Below are 21,573 nucleotides of genomic sequence, written 5' to 3' on the forward strand. Positions count from 1 at the left end.
TTCAATTCAATGTTCAATTTGTTCAATAAAAGAATGTTGGAGATAACTTCCTTTCATTTGTTTTAAAATCAACAAGCAGTTTGGTGCAGTTTAGCAGAACACTGAAAGCAGCAGAAATGCAGAACTGAGTACACCTTAATATCAGTTTACCGCAAGTAATATCGTTATCGTCCTATTCAACAACGCTATCGCATACTGCATATTTTTCCTCATATTCTGCAGCCCTAATATGAAGCCTTCAGCTGCTCAGGATCTATCTGGACTTCTGGTCAGCTCCTCCTGGGAGCGGTGGGGAAGCATCCGGTATGCCGGGAGCAGCAAACGCATGGGGCGGAGGGGAAGAGGAGGAAAGAAGAGGAAGGGGGAGAATCAGATATGGCCACCTGATCACAGCGGGGCTGCAGGAGATAAATGATATGGGTTAGAGGGGTCGGGAGGAGGGGGGGGGATGTGAGAACTAGTGTATGTGGAGAGAATACAGAGGGAGGAGAGTGACAAGGAGCCAATAGATACTGTGATGTATTGCAAATCTGCTAAAGCTTTGATTTGATACTATAAATACAATTGAATTGAATAGAATAGTACTAGCCGTCCTTTGATGCTCAATTATAGGCATTTTCAATGGCGGAAGTTTTTAAGTTGACAAGGTAGAGGAGAAAGTAGAATAGAGTCTTCACTTCACTGTGATGGCATTAATTTTAATAATTAAATTAATTAAAAATTAATTGGATTACTAGAATGGACAAACTTGGCCAGAAAAGACATTTGTACGGATAAATGGTCTGCTTTATTATAAAAACATCAATGTAGCCCTGACTAAAAGCTAAAAAAAAATGTTTAGTACATTTCTCAGTGCATGACAGATTCACATGCCCACCATAGAAAAAGTGGCCTTAATTTATCACAGAGGAACAGGAAGTGAGTTTTGAGGTCGGCCTCTGCTGCAGCCAATCAGGTCATTAGCACACAGGACATTAGTGCTGTGATTTAAGCAATCTGGCCAGAGGGCCCAGAGAGGTTGTTGTCGTATTTTTGCCTGCTTTGCCGTCAAAGTCAAATCTGCGGAATGTTATAATTAGTGGTAATGGGAGGCACAAATGAACTGGAGCTATTGGTGAGAATTTTACTCCACGGGGGTGGGGGTTAGGAAAGCTGTAAATCCCTTTAAAAGTTTCACTGGACACATTAATAGGACATCCAGATGTAAAGTGGCAAACAGACACAAACGTTGCTATTCTAGAGATACATATGTGATATATATATGAAAAGGTTACTTGATAATGTTATTGATTAGAATCTGGTTTTGTATTCTAGGAGACTTGTTCATGTTATCAAATATTGAATTATTCTTGTTTATAAAAATATGACTGAGTTCTTCCGTAAGCGACCTTTGACCTGGTTTAAAGCAAGAATGCTTAATGAAAACCACATTTCCCGGTCCTTCTTTGAACTAGTAGCCAAGGGGGGGAAAAAAATCTGTATTGCTAATGTAATTCTTTTCTCTGTGCTCTGTCTCTGTCTCTGGGCTTTCCATGTAGGGCCATGAACTGCGGACCTGGCCCAAATATATGGCCCAAAAATGGAAGAGACGAGTTTACTGGGAAATAAGCATTTGGCCGCAGAATGTTTAACGACAAAGATGAATAGATCAAGAATCCATCAAGTCTATAGCAATAACTTTACAACCGTTCTCATAAAACCCAGGTGACTTCTTCGTAGCCATTGTAGGAGATGAATTCAGTTCTTGAATTCAACTCCTAAAAGAGACTTTTATCTAGGGCTCAATGCCTTTAGTCCATTAAACAAAGAAAGACGCAAAGGGTAGAACACCATCAGACCTTGGAAATAAATTCAAAAATGGTAAATGAAAACACCAGAGATGGGTGGTGGGTGGTTAGCAATAGGGTTACACGATATGAGGAAAACATACGATAATGTTGTTGAATATTGCCGTAACAATATAAAAGATATTAAAGTGAACTCAGTTCTGCATTTCTGCTGCTTTCAGTATTCTAACAAATTGCTTGTTGAATTTAAAACGAATGGAAGGAAATCATTTCCAACATTCTTTTACTGAACACATTGAACATTGAATTGAATATAAAAAAGGCACCACTAAAAATGAATGACAGTGACATTATAAAGTGCAGTTTTCTGCTGATATTTTCTTTCAAACCAAACACACGTGTCTTTCGAGATATGCCGCAGCCTTTCGCGATGCGGTTCATGCGCCAGTTGATATTGCGACGACGATAAAAATAAAAAAACAACTATATATTGTGTAGCCCTAGTTAGCAAAAGAGAGAGGTAGTGTTGACGGATGATCACAGAGGCTCTACATTCAGCAGGATGACAACCCACCGCGTCAGGTTTCCTCCCCAACTCTCGGATCACTTCTACTCATGGCGCGTAAAAAAAATTAAAAAAATTGAAATACAGACTCTCTCTCTTGCTCTCTACATCCAACTTTCTATCTCTTCTCTCTCTCTTTCCCTGGCTTCTGCCCTCTCTCTTATTTTCTTTCCTTTTTCCCCCGGCCCTGACTAACCTTTCAGTGTTATTCTATTTTACCAGAGGGAGAGTGTTTCAGGATCACTGGGCTAATTAATAAGGTAAACACAGACCGCCAGCCGCTCACTCAGCACTCTGCTGACAGAGTTGAGAAACAGAGAGGCAGTCGGGGACTATTGTGGGGAGTGTGTGTGAGGGTAAGCTCTGTGTGTGTGTGTGTGTGTGTGTGTGTGTGTGTGTGTGTGTGTGTGTGTGTGTGTGTGTGTGTGTGTGTGTGTGTGTGTGTGTGCGCGATTTGTGGTGGTCTGAGATTTCACTCTAAGATATTCAGCTATGTATGATTTAGAGCTTTAAGGCAAGAAAGAGTGAACTTGAAAGTACCTGATGTGTACAAAAGTGTGAAGGCAGAAGTGTTTATAACATTTCTGAAAGGCTACAGCCTGGGGTGAAAGTAGGCTGGCACGGCCCATTACTGCAAAACCACTGAAAGATTCAGTGGCGGTACGCGGTACCAGGAAGAGGGGACAGCAGCTGCCTGCCAAAACCCACATAAAACAACCCGTCAAAGGGAGTATAGAGGCTGTTGGTATATGTGAGCATATGAGTGAGAAACGTGTGTATGGAGTGAAAGATGTGTGTGTACTAGGGCTGCACAATCAGGGCTCCAGACTGCGACCAAATGGCCTTTTGTGACCGTTTTTTCAGACCTTGCAATTTTACTCGCGTGCACATTTGATGACTCTTTCAATTTTTTTATTTTATGTTGGAAAAGGAGGAGGGAATGAGTCTGCCAGAGTTGGCCAATGTGTGTGAGAGGGGGAGGGTCCGTGAGTAATAAGGCAACGGCATAACGCGGTGATATACACTTGTGGGTCTACCTTTCGTGGCAGAGCTGTGTCGATAGACCTCGGCAGTGTTGTATTCGGTCTCGTCACAAAATCAACCGCATTTTTAAGCACTTTTTATTTTACTATATCTCTTTACATAAATATTTTTTTTTCTACTACTATGGGCTAACAGTTAACATAGAAACGATCAGACATATATTTAAATGCCCTCTGTAAATGCTGCCCTGCTGGTAGGGGCAGTTATTTACAACTTGACCTACTTGCAGTAAAGTCAATTAGATGTCCGTGATCTGCGTAACGACAGTACAGTGGGACATTTGCCTTCGACAGAGCGACAGTAATAACCTAATATACCATCATTACTGAGATTAAACTACATCCTCGGTTATGTTTGCACTTAATAACGCATTCAATAAACAGAAACATAAGCGCACGTGAACAGAGGCGCAATATTACTTCACACATTACAATATCACCCTAGCCTACTGTTGCTAACGTACATTCATAAATCCTGCATAACATCGTCGGGTACCTACAGGACATCAGACTGACTTATTGATGCACGCACACAGTAGTGTCCACAAACTTAGTCCATCACGATGGTGGCTCTCCATCGTGATGTCGGCCAGCCATCACGATGATATAGTCCATCGGCACAACCCTATTTTAAATTCAACAAATTGGCACGCCCCAACCAGGTGAGCCACCAGGGCGCTCCCAGGCGCATTATTTGCGTGCAGAAAATGTCCACCTTAATTCATTCGGTCTCATTTTTCTTTTTAAATTCCCCTTCTTTTTTCAAAAATAATATCAGCCAAGTTTTAGGTATTTTCAAAGGTCAAGGTCTTACGGAAGTGGTTTGAAATGTTACCCCCACAAAAAAGTACACCAGAGTAGATGTGATATTGTGAATCTTTCTTTTAAAATGAATAAAAACCAGTGAACATTAAAGGTTGAGGTGGATATTTCTTCGTTGTGACTTAATGTGACTATACTTGCCAATGAATGTGCACGAGTCTGTATGTGTGCGTTGTTGTACAGGAGAGTGTATGTGTGCCGGCGGGGTTCAGGGTGAGGGCTGGGGGGTGGGGGTTAACTCTCAACAGACGGGCGGGTAAATACTTCATGAACAAGGCCTTCAAGTCGGAGCAGGAGCAATTAGTGTCAACCGTCAGGCTGCTGGGCCCGCCTCGGCCTGATTAGTGCCTCGCTGGAACGCTGCACACAATTAGAGGCTCGACCTAGCTGTGAAATAGCTCCAGACTACCAGCGCTGGAAAGGCAGAAAGACACTGCACTGTGCCTGATAAGTAGGCTTGTGTGTGTATATTTATACAAAAGGCTCTTATGGCTAAAGCAGCATACTGAGAGGGGTATTAACAATCCCCCAAAGAGAACCTAAGTGTATGGTAGGATGGCATTAATATAACCGTAAATATTAAATACACGCAAAAGGGGGTTGGGTGATAAAACTAAATCAGTGTTAACAGCTTGTGAAGTAGAGACAGTTCAATAAACACTTCTAATGCTTGAATATGGACTCTTAAAGTTTGCCTATATTCACATGCAGACAATAAAAGTCTAAATAGGGCCTTTTAAGTAGCATGCAACATTTGGGTTGTCTAACAAAAAGGCCTGAAAACGAATGAGGAGAAAATTAGAGGAGCAGCGGTTCTGTAAACAAGCAATAAAATCCATCAGTGTAAACCCATAACTCAATACACAGGGACGGCTTTTAACAGTGGACCGCACTAGCCTCGGAAAAAAAAAATGGGACAGAAAAGAAATGAACAAAAAGAAATCTTAAAATCAAATTTCTCAGAGGAAACCAAATCTGAAGGCCCAACGTTGCATCAGGACGCAGATATACAAGTGTGGACGTCCTGAGGTACATGAACTGCAGCAGTTAACGCAGTGTGATTCACAGGGCATCACATTTCTAATGGGCCCCCAATAAACACTGGAACAGGCCTGTGCTGTTTAAACACAGCGTTTAAATGGAGGTCAGCCGGGGACACACTCCTCTCATTATCAGCAGAGAGACAGAGACATTGGACATTTCATGGCAGCATGAGTGTAGTAACTGCCATGTGGATGTTCTATTATGCATTTCTTTACATCTTTGTGTACCTACAGTAAGCATATGGCACCAAGTATATGATCAGCCACATCTGGATGTTACATTGTTAGTATGAAGACAAGCCATAAGCTTCTAGAATATATCCGAGAATATATCGGGGCGTGATATTTAAATTACAATCGTTTCCAGCCGCTGCATTTATCAACCTACGACCATTCTTACGCTCTGATTGGTGCGATACGAACGTTTCATGAATCACACGAGAAGCCTGTCGTAAGATGACTTCTGCGCTCATGTCTGTGCTGGTTTCTACGTTAGGTTGATAAATGAGGGCTTCTGTGTTTTCATGTCTGCGTGTGTGTGTGTGTGCGCGTGTCCACTGGTGAGCATGGCCTTTTTTTTGGCTGCACCTGCCATTCCCCTGAATTCTTGGAGGTGAAATACGGGCGCACACAAATTCCAGGCATACAGGATTTCAGCACTGTAGCCAATAGTTACAAGCTGTCAGTCAGTGTGACATGTTTATTATGGCTGCTCCTTGCCTCCTCGTCTTTAGGACTTTTAAGCTCACAAACCGGAGCAGAGCACACAGGATGTGCAGCAGCTGGGTTAGGGTTCGAAAGCGCCCGAAAGTTCTTCACATGACAAGATTGTGTGTGTGTGTGTGTGTGTGTGTGTGTGTGTGTGTGTGTTTTAAGTGTTCCAGGGCAAGAAACTCATTTGGGATCCTATGTTATTAAAACGGTTACCATTAATGTGATGAGTACAAATGGGACGGTATGCTTCTGTCCCGATTCAATTCTTTCGCGACACATGGGTGCCGATTCCATTTGTAATGCGATTTTCATTTATCGCAATTCTAGAAGTATTGAGTATTTTGATTTTCTTTTCCTTCTTTAAGAAAAACTAAATTGAATAATACACTTCTAGAGGCAATAGATCATGAGACATTTCTAAAAACCAATTGTTTTCTAAGAAGAATGCGCATCACATGTCAGTCAGTCAGTCAGACATTTATTTCAAATGTAAATAAGTAAATAACATGGATTTTCTGCTTTCGGTCTGTTTTGCTGGAAACGGATACGATGTAGTCGCCGTCAGTGGAACCGTACAGTATAGCCTGAAATTATGTGGGTGAGTCATTGGTAAAAGAAAGAAATAACAAAATATCCCCCCACCCCTAGAACAAATATTCTACTCCAAGTCAAATTATAGTCTATGACAGGTGGGGAGTGCCAGCAGGAGTCTCCCTTCCAGATGAATGAATGTGTCTGGCCAGAACATTCAAATCCAGAAATCCTTCTAAAACCTGCCAACCTTACACTGTGTGGTTGAGTGTAACTGTAAGCAGGCCGACATTAGGTGGGTATGTGTGGCCAGTGAGAACAGCGGGGTTACTCAGAAGACCTCCAGAGGTGGAACCAATGGGTTCCAGCTGCTGCTGCACCAAAGATCCATCGGCTTTCTCTCACAGGCGTCTGTTAATACTGCCGGCTAAAAAAAAAAAAAAAAAAAAAAAAAAAGAAGGACACGAAGACAACGGCCATGGAGCAGGGATCCCGATCGAACACGGTCACTCACTCTTGGAAGTTTCTCCTCCACATTAGAGTTCCCCTTTTAAAGCTAAGGCACCTTATTCGAATAAGATGAGTCACTTAGCTAACATTTAACAAATAGGTCTGTGTAAGCCGAGTGTAAGGGGGGCAAAGACAACATTTCTCATTTGAGAGATGATTTAGCCACATATCATTAGGCTTGGGAATGGTTTTGGATTTTAACAATTCTGATTCAAATTCTGGATTCTTCCTTTCGATTCTATTCCAAATCTTTGAGGGGTGGAGTTGAAACGGGTCACGTGCTTATTTCACAGATAAGAGGAACATTTTTATTTTGGTTCAATGGTGATTTACAGTTTTACCGGGCTTTTTCAAAGTAAAATAAAAGTTCTCGATGCCCAATCCTACTGATCATGCTATTGGAGAACAGAAAAAAAAATAATAGAAATTGAGGATGGTTTTCCCCAGCCGCTCTACAACAGCTGCTAACACAACAGGTTGTGTTGTGCTGCCACCAGCGACTGTTTTTTAGAGCGGCAAAAAAAGAATTGATTTTGCGATCACGGAAGGGGTGTATCATGTGGACGCACAAACAGTTTTGTTGTCATTACTTAGAATTGGTGGGGGGAGACAGAAACTACGCATTATAGCTTTAAAGTGCTCATATTATGATTTTTCCCTTTCCTTTATTGTGTTATATATCTTTTTTGTGCAAGTTATAGGTTTACAAAGTGAAAAAGCCCAAAGTCCCCCCCAAAGGGACTTACCATCTCCAACAGAAAACACTGTTCACAAACTGCTCCAAACAGCTCTATTGTAGTCCAGCCTTTACTTCAGAGACAAACGTGGTCACTTTGGAACACACGTTATAATGCTCGCCTAGCTGCTGACTCCCAACAAAGATGGAACAGAAGTGAGATGCCTCACTCTGTAGCTAAAACAGAGAGCTCAACACACAGGGTGAAAAGAGGAGCTGCAGCAATGTGCATTACAACAAAAATATGGTGGTTTTTGAAAATGAAATCATGTAAACCTTTTCTGATATAACCTCTAAATACAATTATGATCCGGAAAATGAGCATAATATGAGCACTTTAACAGTTTTTAAAAGGCATTGTTATTTATTCCTAGAACAATTTATTTATGTTCTTTTCCAGTTATGACTGACTGTCAAACTAGATAATAATAATTTTTTTTGGCATTCGTTGTATCTTTGTACCAAAACATTGACGGGTTAAATCGACAATGAAAATAATGAATTAGTTAGTTGCAGCCCTATTGTGATGTACCATCAGATCCTTTAGTCTTAAAAAACATCTTTAAGACAACTGAAATTCCCATTCTTTTACGATGAAGTTCCTTTGTTTCAGAAACGTTCTAGAACTATGAAAAAGACCGATTGCTGCACTTGAACAAAAATATGACACTAATCTACATAGGTTCAGACGATTAGGAAACCAGTCAATTTGCCCCCGACCCGAAGGCCTCGCCAACAGTTGCTATTCTTTATAATGTGCAAAGCCTTGTCAAGCTGACACCCTGAAACACAGATCACTTTCAGACAAACGCCTGCTGGTTGAGGCTTGCAGCTGTCTGACAGAGAGCGAGAGACCGAGGGAGACAAAAGAAAGGAGGCCAAATTTAAAAAAAATTAAATTAAAGACAACAAAAGAAAATCTGGAATTTGATATTCTGGCAAACACAGCAAAGAAATGACCACAGAGGCCTACCTACTGCACCGCTCAGACAGGTCAACACTGTGCAGACATATATGGTCCGGCAAAAAATGTACGCGCCCATCCAGGGGATGAAAAGTTGCTCGATTACACATGATGAACCACTCCACAGTTTGGAGTTGTCATGTTTTTATACAGTCCCCCCCCCCCATGTGTCATAGCAACCAAAACACCTACAAATACTACAAAATTCTTACTTGCTTAAGATAATAAAAGCTGACCTTTTCCTGAGACAGCGTCGGTCGGGAGGGAGGGAGAGACAGGAATTCTTGCTATCTGAAAAGGCATGAATCTAAACCAAACTTGTGGTTGCCATAAACAACAAGAGCCGTTTGGGAGAGGCATCGGTGAACAGGGCAGAAACACCGCGCTCCAGGAAAGCAGGGGGGAGGGTAAATACTTAACGGTAACCCGGATGATTGAGTGTCAGCGAGCTGTGTGCTGGCTGCTGCGGGGTCAGCGGTGCAGGTAGAAGCAGGTTAGCTGAAGCTCAGGAGGCCTGAAGCTACACACGGCCTGTGTTGGGGCGAGTCTCGCATTGCCAGGCCTTACTCCACAGTGCTGCGGAGGAGGGTCTGGCTCGGCCACACAGCATTCCGGGATGCTCTGGTTTATTGACGTTTCTTTAAACCAGTCACAATCGTCATGGGTGGTGCTAAGCCCCGGACAAAGCAACGGCGCCTCTGCAAAACAGCCATCGGGAAGGAACTTGTTTTGGTGGAACACGTGTACGCTCAAAAGTTGATTTAGTCGTGCAACAGAAAACTCAGATTGGACAGATAGTCTAGCTAGCTGTCTGGATTTACCCTGCAGAGATCTGAGGAGCAGTTAACCATAGTCCTCATAAATCCACCCGAGTTTAGAACGGCAACACAAAGGAAGTGGAAGGTGACGGACATCCGGCCGAAATGAGGGACATCCGGCGAAACCTTATCTGCGTTTAAACCAACATTCTTGTATACCGGGCATACGCGTGCCGGGGTAAACAGGAGGCAGCATGTTCACTCTGCCAGTTGCCATGGTAACGTTAGCAGCTCAGTTCAAGAGAAGGAGACATGACCCAATCAGGCGGCGTTTAACTATAAAATGAATGACTTATGATTTATGTGGTTCATAGTGGGATTCATAATATCGCTCCCCGAATAGAATGTTGAGGTTAAGACGACGTGAAAATACATTTATTAATGACCTATTATTATGCTGTGTTAAAAAAAATTGTATGACTTTTCCAAAACTTTCTGGGTCTTTTTATGTTTCCAAAACCTTTCCGGGCCTGGAATTTTCATTTTTCAAATTCCATAACTTTTCCAGTTTTTATCAAAACATATGAACGTTGGGCTTATTCTCTCCTGTGACAGTTCTCATCCTGGGCTGCATCTAGCAGTGAAGCCCCCCCAAGTAAAGCCTTGAAACTGTAGCTGAAACAAAAGTTTCTACTTTTATTTAACCAACCACCGCGCCTTTAATTCATCCATTTGAGTTCTTTTTCATGAAAAAATGTGTCGGATTCCGGTTGCTTAAATGTAAACGCGAATATTTTCTAGTGAATATGTTTTGAGTTGTGGACAAGACATTTGAGGACGTCATCTTGGGCGTTGGGAAACGCCGATTGACATTTATCACCATTTTCTGACATTTTATAGACCAAACAATTAATAGAGGAAATAAATCGACAGATGAATCGACTATAAAAAGAAACGTTAGTTGCAGCCCTACTTCCAAAAAAGCTTAAAACGTCAAGCACAGAGACCGACAGAAAGTTAACTTCTCCTTCATTTGTGGACCACAAAAGTTGGTACTTTTATTTTACCAACCACTCCTGCCTTTAACATACTCAAGTGTAAAACAGAAAGACATACAATCAAATCTGACACACAGTCATTGGTACAACTTTCTCAAAGAAGCAGCCACAGCATAGGGGAAATGGGATCCAGCCATTTCCCCCACAGTGCTTAAAAGCTTTCACCTGAAGCCTTTAAACGTGCTGGCACACACTGAGCTGACCCGGGCCAAACAGCTGACATCCCAAGGACACACTGTTTCCGTCCGATCTTAAATAATACACATAAAATGGCTCCAAGAGATAATCTTAAAGCGGAGACGCAGACATGGTCTTAATACTTTTAACAGACCCAGAGTGGGAGAAAAAAAAAAGACAAAGATAAACTGTGAATGGCTGAATCGGCAGAGAAACTGCCGCGCTGTGCCTCGCTTTGTCCAAAAGATTTGGTTTATTTCATAAATGGGTAAGACCCAAACGGCTTTCTGATCGGTCTTAAAATAGAAGCATTAGTACGGGCTAATCTTGGTGAATGGATTCATGTTTTGTGAAGCCGAGAACAGGAGGCATAAAAAAATCCCCTGTTGTGAAACGCACATAAAAAAAAAGGTCTTCCCCCCCCAAAAAGAGCTAAAGTTACAACTTATCAGCGCGTGTCGAGTGTGAAATGTAATTGTGATGCGATCACAGATGTAATCCCTTGGCTAATCTGGCAGATCACAGCTCCGAAAGCAGATCAAACCGATATCTGACACCATCTTGTCTGACTTCACACCGTCAAATTATCGAGGGTATTAGGAATATGTGGTATCTTGGTTTTCTGTGTGTGTGTGTGTGTGTGTGTGTGTGTTATATTTAACTGCCACTAAACTCCAGCAGCCCATAGTACAGGGGTGAAGGACTGGAGCAAAAAGGGAGACGAAGTCTGAAGGTTTTTGGTAACGTCTGGGATCATGGCTTAAACTATACAACTGAGACAGGTATATTGTTTCCTAGGTTTAATCTCACCATCTGACGCACACACACAGTACAGGAAGGGGGGGGGGGGGGGGGAGTTGGGGATGCAGTGTTGGAGCCAACCCAGGCCCTGTAATTCATACCTGTCATCGCTGAACAAGAGGGACCTGTTTGGTAAATAAGAGAGTGGTTCAACATTAGAGACGCAAACGTCCCACGCCACATCTGCTCTCCATTCTGATGTGGAACAGGAGACGGAGGAGGGAGGGACACAGAGAGAGAGAGAGAGAGAGAGAGAGAGAGAGAGAGAGAGGGACAGATGAAAAAAGAAAGTGTTAATAGAGTGAGAGAAAAAACTGGTGAAAAAAAAAAATGAAAGTGACTGGGAGCAGGGAGGAGAACCAACCACAGATGCCGTTGAATGCATCTAAAGGCCAGCATCACAATCCCGTTTCTGCCTCTCTCTCTGCCCACCCAGGGTTTCATTTGTGCGCACCACCGGGTCTGGCGTACAGTACGTTCCCACTGTGGCCGCACAAACCCCCGGCTTTCAGCGCCACCCACAACGTCCCTCGCCCTAATGAAAGTTATGAGGGGGGAGGATCCGACTTCATTTCAGCGAGGAAAATTCCACGGTGAAAGAAGAAACAGAGTCTCATGCAAATCAAGATTCCCCCCACAACGAGCTGCTACCATAAAAAGGAGCAACGCAGAAGTAAATAGTTACTTTCTGCACAACCCCCCCTCCCCGCCCATACACCCTCCTCTGTAGAGATGGTAAATATAGGATTATGCAAATGATTATGCAAGGCATTAAATGGTTCCAGTTTCAAATGCGGTGGAAGGCCTGTGGTCTCGGTGTGAAAGGGAAAGAACCAACTCGCTAAATGTGGATCACTTGAGGAGAAAAAAAAAAAGGGAATTTGCCAACAAATTAGTTCAATGCTGACATTCTGCTTCAACTGGAGAAGGCATGGTCGCCGGGAGTGCATGGTTTCATTTAATAAAAAAATAATAATAAAAATATTTCTCTCTGAGAATACAAATAAGCCCTAATTTCATCCTGAACTGACTTTTAAAGAGCAACATCCTGTGACAAGGATGTTAAATATAGGTCTATAGGTCTATAGTTGAGCCTCTATATGTAGCCTAATGGATCTGCTCCAGATCTCCACATAAAAAGGAGCTTTGCCTGTTTTCAGAAGCTTTTGCTACATTCTAATAGCAGTTTGTAAAGGGTAGGGTTGGGTACCGAAACGGTTCCGACGTAAACGGTAGTAACAAGACCGAATAAAAACAAACATTTCGTTGCCTGAATTACTTCTTTTTTTTCCAGAATCATCGCTGCACGGGACCCTACGTTACCGTTAGCTAGTAGCTGGATTAAACACAATGGTTAAAATGCTGACAGTTTAGGATAAGCGGGTGTAAACGGGGACTGTCTGACTGCAGCTGCCACACAGACAGGTGCATTTACTTGAAACTCGCCCAGCCTTGTGGTACATTCAAAGTTATTGTAAAATACCCTATTTCCCCATCTGGTGCTTGTTGTTGTCGTTTACCAGCAATTTAATGGTGAAATAAGTCATTGTAAGTTATAGTTATTACATTATTAATCAATCATTTAATTTTGACCATATGGCCTTAGCAATAAACAAGCCGTTCTTTAATGTTGCCGACTGTCGTTTTGTGTTTCTTTTTTTATATTTTAAATTATATACATTATAAATATATTATATATATATTTCGGTTCAGGCACCGCCACCGTTTAAAAGTTTTAGCACCGGTATCGACAAACCGATCATCTCTTGCAGTCTAGACACACACCACACATCCTATGGTGCAGTGGTGGAATGTAACTGAGTACATTCACTCAAGTACTGTACTTAAGTACCAATTTGAGGTACTTGTAGAAGAGAAGTAGAAAGTGGCATGAAAAGGAAAGACTCAAGTAAAGTTTTTTTCTTTTCATGCCACTTTCTACTTATACTAAAATCTCCTCATAATACTTAGATACTTTTACTTAAGTAACATTTTCAATGCAGGAGTTGTAACAGAGTATTTTTAGATCCTTTTACTTAAGTAAAGGATCTGAATACTTCTTCCACCGCTGCTATAGTAGACAAAAAGTATACTATAAGTCTTGGAAGGACTAGTCAGGCCTGGCACAGAATGTTTGAAGTGTGCTTTCCAACTGTTACAAAGCGCGCTCCCGCCATTTTTATAGTGTGTCAATAAAACCAATGTTTGTCGGATTAAAGTCAATTTGAACAAGACTCGGGGGCCCATTGTGGATTGTATAATCTCAAATCCCTTGCACTACACCTGCTTGGAGCACTGAAGACACATTCTTACCTGAAATGTCTATAACTTAGTAAAACCATTAAGTGAAGTTAGTTTTTATTTATATAACCCAACTCACAAGTTGCATCTCACAAACCCTCAGGGCAAAAAGCTCATTATTAAGTTCCATCAGTCTGTGACTGCGGCAAACCTTCCTTTGCTGTCATTCTTCCAACATGGAGGCGTAACCCATACCATGACAGGCCGCTATTTGGAGAAAGCTGTCGGTAAAATAACCTTCCTGCTTTTCTTCAAAAATATTGCCCGTATGCATCATGGACCCTAACAGCCGGAACCACCTCCTGCTGCATTCCAGGCCATAACGTGATCCCAAAACATGGATGTGACATGTTATTGAGCATGGGGGCAAAGGGAGGAAGTTATGGGGGGACTGGAGGGCCATGAGAGACCCTCTGTTGACCAAACTCAATCATCCACACACACACACACACACACACACACACACACACACACACACACACACACACACACACACAAACAAACAAACACACACACACACACACACACACACGCAAGCAAGCAAGCAAGCAAGCAAACACACACACACACACACACACACACACACACACACACACACACACACACACACACACACACACACACACACACACACACACACACACACACACACACACACACACACACACACACACACAACAGATTTGTACTCTTGGTGCAGACAAATATACTGTACACCCTCTGGAAAGAGTGGGTAAGAACTTAAATAAAAATTTAAATTGATTTTGAATGGGGGTAGTATGTTTAGGCTGCGCCCGAAGCTGCCTTCAAGTGCGGTCGGACACGTTAAGCTCTAGAAAGTGACAGTGACACTGACACTCCCACTGCCGCACTACCCTGCGGAAATTGCCGGGTCGCTTGTTTTTGTCTGAGTGCAGACTAAGGCAACAACAAAAAAAGTCCTACAAGACACAAAACACACTTGTGGTGTCTCCAACTATTTTACAGCGGAGTTAGTTGAACATTTCAGATCAGGGAAATATCAAAATGCTACGACAGAGCCCACTCTGTTTGGCAAACGGATACCGAGTAATGTTTTGGAATAAACTGAGAACTAATCGATTAGGAAAAGAATGTTAACATCCCAAAGGCCTTCCCTCGAACCCTTACCTGATTCCGGGTGTCTGGTTCTGGAGGTGCTCCTGCCAGCGCTGCTGATGGTGGTGATGGAGACAGAGAGGGGAGGATGGGTGAGGAGGATGGGGCTGAGAGTACGTGCAGGCCGAGAGGCAGCACGGACAGGATGAAGGGGTCCCCGGGCGGGGAATGGAGCCGGGGCACTCCGGCTGACCACAGGGGCAGCACACGGCGGGGTGGAAGTGACAGTGCTGGCAGCAGAGTGGCGGGTGCTGGAGAGAAGGGGAGGACGAGGACGGGGAGAGGGCGGGAGGAGAGCAGAGGTGGCGTTTGGCCAGCCGCTGGGAGTCCACGCCGGCGGGGGAGGATCTGGACGGGAGGAGGCTCCCCAGGGAGCCGTTCTGTTTGACCACGCCGCCATTTTGGCTCGGCCTGCTGGTTCTCTGGACCACGTTCGAGCTCTGCTGCTCTTTGGACGGCGCGTCCTTTAATAGAACGTCTCCGTCTCCGTCCGCTGGGACGCAGTCGCCACTAGAGGCGGCGGTGAAAGGGTCCCGGCCGCCGCCGACTGGCACGCTGGTGTTCGGGGGGGCGTTTCCGTTGGCACTGAGAGGATGGTGCCCTCCGTTGCTCAGGGCGACAGGGTCGCCACACGCGTTGCTCAGGGCCATGGTCCTCTCCCAGCGGGCCTGGCAGGAACAGCGTCACTCCTCTGGGGGAGAAGGGGAACACAACAGAAAAGGAGTGTTAGCTTCTGTTTAACAGCACAACACAGTATAGGTAGCTTATATTAGGGCAGTGCAATTAAATGAGTTAATCATTTTAAATGGGATTACGATTTCGCCTCCTAACAATCACAAAAACAGAATAATCGATAAAAAGGGATTATTTTGGAGATTACATTTCGCAAGTAAACTATTCGGTCTTGTGTTCTGAAGTTGAAACGGGAAAAGTATAGAAGGGAATTTCACAGCTCACGGTGTTTTCACTGTTGATTTGTTTAACTTTTCCACACTTTTTTAAGTTCAATAATTGCGACATTTTTCCAAAGGTCAATCACGTTCCCCTATCCCAGAATAGGTAGGTGGTGTGTAGCCAGACCATACTCCAGCGCTGCGGAGATAGGTCCGGCAATGGGAGACTACATCACTGCACATATAGTGCATTTTTGATAAGCTATAACGAGGAAATTAATGAGCTTTAGAGCAGTGGTAGGTGGATTTCACCTTTAGGCCATTTCCTATCTTTATGCTAAGCGAACGGTCTTCTGGCTCCACCTTCATATTGGATATTGATCTAACTCGCCGAGAAAAAGTGTAAAAGCATATTTCCCAAACTGGCGCAATATTCCGTTAAACACATTGTTGCAAATGTGGTTTATACGTGATCCAGCCTACGTTTTCAGCTCTGTATTGGTCTGTTGTCAGGAACACATGTATGTTCCCTCAAAAGAGAAATGATGATTGGAGAAAGTTCTAAAATCAAGCATGGACAGAAAGAGACCGCTGACCCCGTTCCCACAGAGAGCCCGGTTGGACGGGGCTCCGAGTGAGGATGTGACTAGACTACACCCTAGGTAAAATGGTGGCAAGATGTGCGATCTGGTATATAAAGGAGTAAAATAAACAACTGGAGATTCAATCTACTACAACATGGACCTCTGTTCTTTTAGACTGGACAATATCAGAAAAAAAAGCCCCGACAATAAGTCCTCAGAAATTGAGCCGGGGAGCCGTTTCCATTCCGAATGAGCGGCGCCAAGTGCGGGAAGAGAGGGACACAGACTGCAGGGGGGAAAGTCAGCAAAAAAACTTCTCAAAAGTAGCATTTTCCACTACACATTTGTCGCCACGTAAATTGCTGTTTAGTATTTGATGGGGCAGGGTTCACTTTGCCACTAAACTGACACACAAGTAATGAAATGCCTGTTCTCAAGAGTCCAAAATATGCACTTTACCAAACAAGCTTAACAGAGATCAGAGGGACTTTCAGCAGCCGCGAGGTAGAAGGAAAATATGCTTGACCCCCTTTTTCTCATCATCTTTTAATCCTAATTTCTTATTTCACTTGCATTTACGGTACTATGAGCTTAGACAGATACTGTAGATCTATAAATAGATAGATACTTTATGTATCCCCTTGGAGGAATTTGGGTGTCCAGTCTAAGTCAAAATGAGTTAAAAGTCATATAGAAAATACAACTAAAGATTAAATCCGAATGGGAGAGCGCCCTTAGTGTTGAAATCAAAAGTGAAGACTGGGACGACATCTGGCTTACTTTATCTGGGTGTCTCACCACTAATAAGGCCAAGGAACTGCCATTTAGGATTAATGGTAAGACTGCATATCACCACGTCGAAGAGGAACAGAATGAACCCAGACTTCTCAAAGTTTTGCGATAAGCGTAAGATTGAGGAAGGTTCACATGTCCACTGTCTATTGGACTATGTACATAACAGTATTCACAAATGTTGGGAAGATGTACATAAAGAAATAAATGACATAATAGGACGGGCACTGAACACCTCTCCCTTATTCTGTATTCTTGGTATATAGACCATCCTCCAGATATTCCTTCTAATGCGCTAAAACTTCTTAAAATCCTACTCTTTTGCGCTAGGAGATGTATCTTATTCAAGTGGGTGTCAGAGGAACCCCCTAGCGTCACCCAATGGATACGCAGTGTACTGGAGTTCATGCTTAGCTTCTATCTGAGAGAGGAACCCTTTCAGTTTTATAAAGTCTAGGGTCCATTTACAACGGACTGTCTGCATACTACGGCTGTGCTCAATTGAAGAAATTCTTAGTCGACTAACACTCATTCAATTGCATCGACTAATCGATTAGTTGATTTAATCGACAGATCTGTGAGTTTCTCCGCAAAGAGTCATGCAAAAGCACCACTTTAATTCTTGCGTTTACCAGAGATGTGCTCGTACGTTTCTTGGAAATAAGTCATTCAGGATGAAAAAAAGCATAAAACATGACTAATCGACTAAAGAAATCTAAGTTGACATAGACCAAATGACTCGACTAAGAGGGAGCAGCCCTACTGCGTACAATAACAGTAGGGCTGTATGGGTCGGCTTGGGGAGAAGACATCTTGTCTAACTGTATGTCTGCGTATGTGCATTCCTGATTTGTATTGTATGATGGATTGTTGTACCTTCATTTGAAATGGTCATGACCTGTAAATCTGTCAATGTTCAATAAAAAAAAAAGGGAAAAAAAAAGTCACATAAAAAGCTTTACAAATAAGAGGTCACGTAAATAATTTACGTGTGAACGTCAACCCGTGCCGAAGAGTTACAAGGTTGTCTTGCAAAACAAAGAGAAACAAAACAGACGCCTGCCCAATAGAGTTAGACAGATAGGGAGGGGCTTTTTGACGACTTAACTGAATCACCACCACTCAAACATTTGGCAAACTGAACTAATTCACTGACTTCTCACTGGAGTCACAACAGTCACATCAAATAGGGGGCCGTCTCAGATCAATATGATTTACGGAGCATGAATACGAGCCGGCATAAATCTTCCGTGTTTGTGTAGATTACAAAGCAAGAGACACTGCGGCATCAGGAGGCTAAAAAAAGAAAAAAAAAAGAAAAAATGGTTCCAACAGAGTGAGAAAAAACAGAAGGTTCACATTATGCTACAGTTTCAGCCCCTATATGTGCTTCGGCTTAAATTACAAAATACTCACTGGAGGTAGATGTGAAAGTGGGATTCTGTGGGCTGGTTTAGCGAAGAAGGGGGAAGAGTGAGGAGAGAGAGAGAGAAAAAAAGTGTGCCATGATATGCTTGACACACTTCAAAAGCGGTTTGAGCTGTGTTTCACAGGTAATGCAGGGTCGAGGTAGGCCGTGTTGTTGGAACAGAGCCCAAACTATAGCCCCAAGGTGGGAAGAAACCTGACCTGAGCCAGGATGAAATAATTGTACGATAACGTTTGAGAGAGAGAGAGAGAGAGAGAGAGAGAGAGAGAGAGAGAGAGAGAGAGAGAGAGAGAGAGAGAGAGAGAGAGACACACACACAATATTACAAGAACGGTGGTTTCTTCTGTTGAAAGTTGTGCAGGCTAGGGCTGCCACTAGCGATTATTTTCATTATCAATTAAGCTGTTCTGATCTGTGTCGGCTGTTTTCTTGATTTATAGATTTATAAATAGATTGCAGGGTTTCCCCCAGTGTAACATTTGTGAAAAATGTCAAATTTTGGTTTCTTAAAGTCCAAGGTGGTCAGTGTAACGCTTATCAGTTCAATTTTCTAAGCACAAACAGACATTTGAAAAAACAGAAAAATTGGTTCAAATATCCAATTTTTAATTGGATATTTGAACCTATAACTAGGCGGAACAAGGGTGCCTGGGTAGCTCACTGGTAGAGCGCACTCATGTCATCCCCCCTCTCTATCTCCCTTTTCATGGCTTCAGCTGTCCTATATAAAAAAAAATAGGCCTAAAAAGGCCCAAAAAGAACTTTTCGTGCCATTTGGGAATTTAACTTTTGAGACAGACTGGTCTCCCAGGGTGAGCTCTTGTAGGGACACTTTTCAGAAGTGCAGCAATGACTCTAAACTTGTCCAACCCTACTCAGAGGTTTAGGCCGCAGAGAGAACAGCTGCAGCGGTGTGCCGCATCTTGAAGCAGAATGGATACACGTCAGGGCTCAACCCCGATCACACAGAAGCCAAAAATAAACACACAGAAGGAACAAGAATTACAGCATATTGTGCAGTGGTGGAAGACGTATTTTGATCCTTTAATTAAGTAAAAGTACTGATACCACGCTGTAAACATACTATGTTACAAGTAACAGTCCTGCATTGAAAATGTTACTTAAGTAAAAGCATGTAAGTAACTAAGTGTTTAATCATCTAAGCATTTCAGGCGGACTTGTACTATATATATATCGGTTGAGTAGTTTAATTTATAATAAAACATCGGATTTTTCAAAACTACGTGTGTTGTGTGTGCAAAAAACGTATGAAGTAACTAAAGCTGTCAGATGAATGTAGTGGAGTAAAAAGTACAATATTTCCCTCTGAAATGTAGCGGAGTAGAAGTAGAAAGTGGCATGAAAAGAAAAGACTACAAGTACGTTGCATTCCGCCACTGATAATTGTGTTGGTTCACAATTTCAATTTTACATTGTGATCATCTGTTAACACAACTGGCGTCTGACCTTCTAAATATGTAATAATACTTACTGCATTTCTATTTCCACCGTGTCGAACTTTCAAAATGTCACATATTTGAGTGTGCGTCAGCACATATTATGAAAAACTTCCTTCTTGATGCGTGAAGACAGGGCCAAGACTCTGCTATCTGGGATGCCATCAAGAGATAAAAGCCTAAGCCGGAGGCTGATGACGTGGAACACGTTTCAGATGCTGCAGACCTAAACTGATTACCGTAGTGTGTAGTAATGCACTCCCTATCCCTTGAAATAGGATTCCTTTGTAGTGTCACAATGCCCACTCACAGCCATTGTCACTGAAGCCACTGAAGCCACTTCAAAATGACTTTGATGCCACTTATCTGTAAACTGCTACCCTGGAAATCCAGAGTTCTCGCGAGAGAACAAGTTGAATTTGCTCAGTGAGTCACTCTGGCATTCGGTAACGATGCTCATTAACTATGCCCTCGTAGCCGAGCTGCACCAATCACATCGCTGCAATGTCCAAGTCATTAGTAAACATTGCAAGATGGCTACGGATGAACACCAGCTGTTTGAAACGGCTTTGGCCGCTACAATGAACGAGTTAGACTTGCTAAGATTTTAATCTACCAGTTAGCTCCGCTGGTAGCTAAGAGTTTAATCTACCAGTTAGCTCCGCTGGTAGCTAAGAGTTTAATCTACCAGTTAGCTCCCCAGGTAGCTAAGAGTTTAATCTACCAGTTAGCTCCCCTGGTAGCTAAGAGTTTAATCTACCAGTTAGCTCCGCTGTTAGCTAAGAGTTTAATCTATCAATTAGCTCCGCCGGTAGCTAAGAGTTTAATCTATCAGTTAGCTCCGCCGGTAGCTAAGAGTTTAATCTACCAGTTAGCTCCGCTGGTAGCTAAGAGTTTAATCTACCAGTTAGCTCCGCTGGTAGCTAAGCATATGGGGCTTATCAAAACCCACGGGTGGTTGTGATTGGTCGTAGTGTTATCCAGTCGCGTGCAGTGAGATTTTCAAATGCATGCTTGGTGCCGCCCCTTGAGTTGGGCCATTTTCCATTACTCATTGCCAGACCCTTAAGATTTGGGATTTGGGTCTGGATTTCCAGGCTAGTAAACTGCTAGAAAATAAATATTAACTACAATCTTTTAAAGAACTTGAATTGTTTCTTATGCAGGGTTTTCCCGCTATTATAAGGTTTATGTACAGCAATGCGGAGTTGAGCAATGCGTCACTTTGTGACAATGAGGAGGCCACTGCTAGACCAGATTTCACACAGATCTGTTTTGCTGTTAGCCACAGAATAATGATAGGTACATTACATAGCAGTAATTTATTATTAGCATTTTCACGGCATGATCCCGGATGTCAGTTCTAGATTAGAGGCTGAAGTGGCCTATAAGAACCTGCTTACGAGAGACTTCTGTAATGTCAATACAATAAAAATGGACCTACATAACAAAGTTCATTGCTGTTCACTGC

The 21,573-nt window shown here is 42.8% G+C and overlaps 1 protein-coding gene across 1 annotated transcript in view; it reads right to left on the reverse strand.

Moving 5' to 3' along the window:
- disp1 (dispatched homolog 1 (Drosophila)) overlaps nt 1–21,573 on the reverse strand; it is a 134,261-nt gene that overhangs the window by 16,625 nt on the left and 96,063 nt on the right. The window contains 1 exon segment of the mRNA XM_028605176.1: nt 14,960–15,638. Within this exon segment, the coding sequence (XP_028460977.1) occupies nt 14,960–15,597 (638 nt within the window). The 5' untranslated portion in view covers nt 15,598–15,638.

Source organism: Perca flavescens, chromosome 18 (genome assembly GCF_004354835.1).
Source record: "Perca flavescens isolate YP-PL-M2 chromosome 18, PFLA_1.0, whole genome shotgun sequence".
Taxonomy (NCBI): Eukaryota; Metazoa; Chordata; class Actinopteri; order Perciformes; family Percidae; genus Perca; species Perca flavescens.